This window comes from Cyclopterus lumpus, chromosome 1 (assembly GCF_009769545.1).
Source record: "Cyclopterus lumpus isolate fCycLum1 chromosome 1, fCycLum1.pri, whole genome shotgun sequence".
Taxonomy (NCBI): domain Eukaryota; kingdom Metazoa; phylum Chordata; class Actinopteri; order Perciformes; family Cyclopteridae; genus Cyclopterus; species Cyclopterus lumpus.
Window position 1 is genome coordinate 7,054,934 of NC_046966.1, and position 6,000 is coordinate 7,060,933.

Consider the following 6,000-nt stretch of genomic DNA (forward strand, 5'->3'; position numbering starts at 1 on the left):
AGACAAGATACAGCTCAGCAGCCTCGGCTGACTGCTCTGTCTGCACAGTCAGACCACTGAGGGGGAGCGGATGGACCTCTTCACCCTTCACTGGAGGCACAATGAGCCAGCAAACACACACAGTAAAACAATATTATTCTCCTTGCATTCATAATGAGCACATCTGTAGAGACACTGAAGTTGCACAGATCAGGTGTGTGTGTGTGTGTGTGTGTGTGTGTGTGTGTGTGTGTGTGTGTGTGGCAGAGGCTTGTGTTCACTCATGCAGGACAAAGCAATCTCTGGCTCGCTGACAAGTCCTCATGTACCAATAACTCCTTTCTTCATCTCATTCATTTTGTTTCTCTCTCTCTCTCTCTCTCTCTCTCTCTCTCTCTCTCTCTCTCTCTCTCTCTCTCTCTCTCTCTCTCTCTTCCGAGGCTTCATAATTCCCTTTCCTTCATGTTTTCCTTCATTCTGACCGTCAGTCTTTCTCCCTCCATCCGGTTGTTAGTTGAAGAACTTTGCACAATCTTTGGCCGTACGATGGCTGTAGTTGATGAAACTGATGGAAGAAAGTTTGGTTTGGAAGAGACTGCGAACTGCTTTGTTGTACGCTGATGTCAAATTAATCTTAAGGCCGCTCCTGTAAATGAGAACATGTTTTAAGTCACCTCGCCTGGTTAAGTAAATTGTGACATAAAGAAACATAAAGTACCTCCCGTGCGCGTGTTTACTTTCTGCTCCGGCATAGAAAGTAAATTAGCATGAGGCTTTGATCAGATTTGCAGTGTGTGTAACTTTTTTAAATTGCATCATCCCTGCATACTTGCTTCTCAGTGGTTTTCACTTGAAATAGGCCAAGTCTGATTTCACACATGGTTGAGCATCATGACTGCTTAGATTTCAGATTGGAAATGCAATTTGGTGAGTCGTGTATCATTTACGGAGGCATAAAGACAAGCCGCCTCCATCTCTGCTGCTACGTTGAAACGTGGAGAAAGGTCCCTCCATTTGTTACACTTCTGGAGCTTGGAGCTTTGATTGACATTTGTATAGAGTGTGGCTGATTTCTAATTAGGATAGCAACAATATAAAGCATGTGTATTACATCAGCTAATTCAATTTGTATTGAAAAACACAAAAGAATATATATCTATATATATATATATATATATATCTTTTTTTACAGCTCATCACTAATTAGGACAATCAAACATATTATTTTAGTCATACAGCCAGCACATCACATCAGGAGATGAACTATTGGTATGCAAATGCCTAATGATTTTACAAGCCGGCCTCGCAGAAATCTGACAATAGAAACATTCAACGGCTGAAACGAACAAGGAGGAGAGACAACGCATCGCAATTAGCATAAACAATGAATTGACAGCAACAAAAACAGTACATTTTGCCGTGTGCAAAATATGGGAACATTAATGGAGTGTGGACTGTGTTTCTTTGTCATTTTCAGGTTGAGCCATATCTGCCTTATGAGTACACCTGTGAGGGGATGCTGGAGAGAGTGCATGCCTACATACAGAATCAGGTGAGGTTCTAGTCACACATACACACACACACACACACCGAGATTCTCTCTTCTACACGCCAGTTCTCCCTCTCTCTCATGCACCAGCTCTCACACTCCCCACTCTGCTCAATATTTCATCAATGTGTGCATTCAACACGCAGAACATTGTGTATGTCTGCGCACGCGCGTGTGTGTGTGTGCGTCATTATCTCTGTACTCCACGTATGTAGACCTGTGATTAATCTACATGCTAACTCTCATTAAAAACCACATATCTGCCCTCCAGCTCTAAAGCAGAATGTCTCCTGACACTAATGAGGAGGGATGAGTAAGGAGGAAGAGCAGTGTGGGCATGAGGAGGATGGAGGACTGTGATGAAAGAGATTTTTTTGGTAATACTCCCGCCATAGATGTCAGACAAACTGCAGAGGTGTGTCTCAACAACCTTCCCCTGCTCTTGACTGGATACAGAAACCGCTAGACAAGATTGACCATGAAGACCACTGCTTGCAGTTGGTCAACCTGTTTACTGATGCCAATATGCATTAGTGATAACAATACACGAGCGGAGGCTTAGCACCTTCTTTTGGTTTGCCTCACACCTTCTTGAATGTTTTCACATGTTTTTTGTTGTTTTTTAACTCATTTTTTTTATTTAGTTTTCAACAACAAACAACATGTATTTTCATACAGTCGCTTTCTGTCAATTTTTCAGTTGTATGTCTTGGTTCACATGATATTCAGGTACAGTGTACAACACATAAAGAACAACAAACATCAAATGGTGCTCATTCCAAGAAAGAAAAGAAGAGGGGAAATAAGGATAATGAATAGATTGCATTAAAAAAGAAATACAAATGAAATAAAATAAATAATTTCAATAATAATTGTCCACTCCTGAGTGTATGTGCTATATATGCTTTTCATAGAGGATTGTGTATGATGTGTGTGTGCACAGTTTTCACATGTTTTGATGTGTATTTCTTATTCACTCGTGTGTAAAGCCGCAACTCTTTGGATTGTTTAAAAGGTGCCTTATGAAACAAACGTTATTGGTAATGGTCTTCTAGTAGCTTTCAGCACCCGACATTGTTTCCAAGGGAAACAGTGTCAGCTGTGCCACCGATGTTTAAGTAGCAGCGGCACAGAGCGAGAGGGCAGTCGGTGCTCTGTTGAATTCACACCCGTCGGCGTATCACTTGATTGATTACATTGCCAGCGGAGCTTGTTGTGTGATCTCGGCCACCACAGAAAGCAAACAAAGAAAAGGGAAAGGGTTGCTGTTTTCTGAGTTATGTTCAGCTTACAGCCCCAAACCCAGCAGTGAGCAGTGATCATCCGGTTTGGGCGAGCACACACTGTATGGTATGAGTTGTCCTCACTTGCTATGTTAATGGAATGTTATTTCCTAAATGTTTTGAAACCACCTGCTCTACTACAGCATGATACAGGATATTGGTCGTATTCCACTCAGCCAGACGCGGTGGAAGTCACCGGGCAGCAAATCCATCAGTAACTGCTCGCTGTCTGACAAAACCTTGACTGTCAAAGGATAGATTCACATATTTTTCAAGTCTCTTAAAAGAATAATTTGGCGCTAGAATAATGTGAAACGGTTTCTTATTGCTGTGATGGTTCCTGCTGTTCATACTGGCTGCACTCGAGAGGTTTTTAATGTGATGGATGCAGAAATACCCAAACTAAGCTGTATTAATAGGATGTTTCTGAAGAGTCAGTCAAGTTCATCTTTTTTGCTCCCTGCAGTGTTTACTCGCTAAACCGGAGCACAGGGAAGAGCCCCACTTGATTTGAGCCTTTTTGTCAGCTTCATATAAACTTTGGAAAAAGCAGCTTTGCACAAAATAATGACTGGATAGTGTCTCCCGTCACTTCCTATAAACTAATTGAAGGTCTCACTCTTGCTGTTGGTGTGTATCCGACAGTCTGCCACAATAACACCATTGCACAAATGAAGGTGACTGTATCTTTCCCCTCCAGGACTTCTGTGCCCTCGAGCCTCCCTTCATTCCAGCCAACCTCTCCAGACAGGGGTCTGGTGGTGGCAGCAGGGTTCGAGGACCTCTGTTTGTGCCCCTGCCCAATTCCACGGCCCTTGGCTGGGCGTCCAATGTGACGGCGCCCCCCGCCTGGCCTCCGCTCAGCTCCCTCAGGCTGCTCGTATCTCAAGAGGGCCAGTCCTGTGTGGAGGCGTGCCATTCGGATGGGTTCATCTGTGAGCCCGCTCACTTCCGCTTCATCAACAACAAGGAGGCCCTGCGCGGGTAAGTCAGCCTCAAGTCCACCTGAGTCACGGCATGCATACGTACACACTTTTTGAGTTGCCGTCTTTGGACTTCTGTGTCTGGTGTATTCGCTCTCTAGCTTTTTCCTGAAGAAAATCTTCTGTCGGCAAAACACTGTCAGTCGTGTCGATGTCAAATATAAAAGAGGAATTGGAAACCAACAAGCAATGACTGATATTTTTTCATCTTTTAGCACAAAAATCCAAATCCCCTCAAATAAAAACAAAAGGATCCTGGTGGTTACAATTCATCCACACAAAGTTATAGCTTGTAAACCTACCGTGTGTTTCTGCACTGTCCGGATGGATGACTTCTCTTATAATAGTTGACTCTGGAACAGGTGAGGCCGAATCTCACCAGGTATTTATTTAGTTTACTGTACCAGCCCGAGGCAACTGAAACATCAGCTGAAGTTTCAGCTCTGAGACTGAAAGCCTGCTAGTGTTTCAGTCTCTCCTCCAAAAAACATCCCTCCACGCTTTCAGCACCGGCTCTTATTCTTGTCTCTTTTCATCCTCCGAGAGTCTTTTGTGTTTACTTCTCAGTCTCGGTTCATAGTACCGCTCTCCTTTTGTTTCTCTTCCGTTACTCCTCCTCAAGGCTGTCTGTTTTATCCAACTTCCTTGTCACTTTTCCACTAAATTCCATCGTTCTCGTTTTAAAATCGGCATCTGAAGTGTGATGAAGGTGAAGAAATATCTCTTGTCTCCTGTCTCTCCTTTCATGTATTTTGAGGTTACGGCAATTTCACTTTTCTGTTACTTGTCTCAAATGAAAAATGACTTGTATTACTTCCAAGCTTTCCTGTCAAGAACACGGCAGAACCCTTCCTGTCAGTGAATCCGGTGACCTGTTATTTTTGGATGTATGCAGACCGCTGCTCCTTTGTTTTCACCCCTCAGGTTGGAGGTGCAGTGCGAGGTGGTCGACTCCGAGATCAACCACATCCTGCCAGCCTTCTCGGTGGTGCGGCGGGAGTGCGGCCTCCAGCGGGATCCCCTCCTCTTCAGCTGTGCAGGATACTCCCCCAAATACAGGCGCCTTTGTCCGTGCAGGGACTTCCGACGTGGCCAGGTGGCGCTGTGCAGAGACTGTCTATAATGACGGGACAGGTGATGGACAGACACAAAAGAATTAGATACCGATTGGCAGAAGGGTTTGAGGGGGAGGGACACCGGAAGGCCACCGTAGGCCGGAACGAGTGTAGAGCTGTGACAAATGATGAGGGTGCAGAGAGGCAGCCCCCCTTCCTGAAAAACAGTAAATGTAGGATAATGAGGAACAGGCATGCATGGATTTGAAGAGCTAAAAGCCGGCTGGAATAGCTGCCAGGTTGTAAGCGAGGACTTTGGGTGACTTTGGTTGTTATAATAGCTGTGTTCGATAAGTTGCTGGAGTTTTCTTTAAAAGCCGGTACGACTTCGTAGAACAGGGCTTCATGATAGCAGGAGGTGTCAACCAGAGGAAGAGGCTGGGTTACCAATGCCAACAATCCTTCGACGACAGGATAAGAGTGATTAAAAGATGTTTACTGGTGATATGATACACACCATTTCATCTTCTGGAGATGTCTCACCAAAAATTAGGTGTTTAAGTTGGAAAATATGTAGTTGAAGAGCTGTGTGACTGCAGAGAAACTCAGTATTGGGAAGACGCTGTCACTCCATGACAGAGTCTTCAAATAAGTTGGCTTGGAGAAGGCAACCTCGGGTCAATATCCAATCTCCTCTCTGCACTTGGACAAAGGATGATGGACAACCAGGTTATCTCCCCAGCTTTTACTCTCGTCCCCCAATGATGGACAGAGTAATTTATCAGACTGAACCAAAAGTCTGAGGCAGCATCGGTCAAATGCAATCATCTCTTGTCGCAAGAAGGAAAAGAGGAGGACAGAGGACAAAAATAAAGTGTGTGAGATTATTTTTAAATAAATAAGCCTTTCAGAGCGCTCAACTGGATTTTTAAAGAGTCCTCAGGGCTTTATTATGGAGAAGAAGAAGAAAAAATGAAATGAAAATAAAAAAAATCTGAACAGATCAAAGTGTTGGGGTGGGTTTTATGTTGCGTCTGGTCTTCACTCGGGTCCTTCCTATCTTGTGTTTCTTCTTTTCTTGAACCTATACACACACACACATCTGTTACAATCCTCCCACCATTCACATTCATCTGCATTGACATCCATCC

General features: G+C 44.0%; 1 protein-coding gene across 1 annotated transcript in view; it reads left to right on the top strand.

Moving 5' to 3' along the window:
* The window catches only part of LOC117739445 (alpha-1,6-mannosylglycoprotein 6-beta-N-acetylglucosaminyltransferase B-like), a 109,621-nt gene extending 103,828 nt beyond the window's left edge, over positions 1 to 5,793 (top strand). Inside the window, exons 16-18 of the mRNA XM_034545857.1 lie at positions 1,457 to 1,531; positions 3,512 to 3,795; positions 4,719 to 5,793. Of these exons, the coding sequence (XP_034401748.1) occupies positions 1,457 to 1,531; positions 3,512 to 3,795; positions 4,719 to 4,917 (558 nt within the window). The 3' untranslated portion in view covers positions 4,918 to 5,793. The remainder of the gene's footprint in view (positions 1 to 1,456; positions 1,532 to 3,511; positions 3,796 to 4,718) is intronic.
* Positions 5,794 to 6,000: the final 207 nt, after the last annotated feature.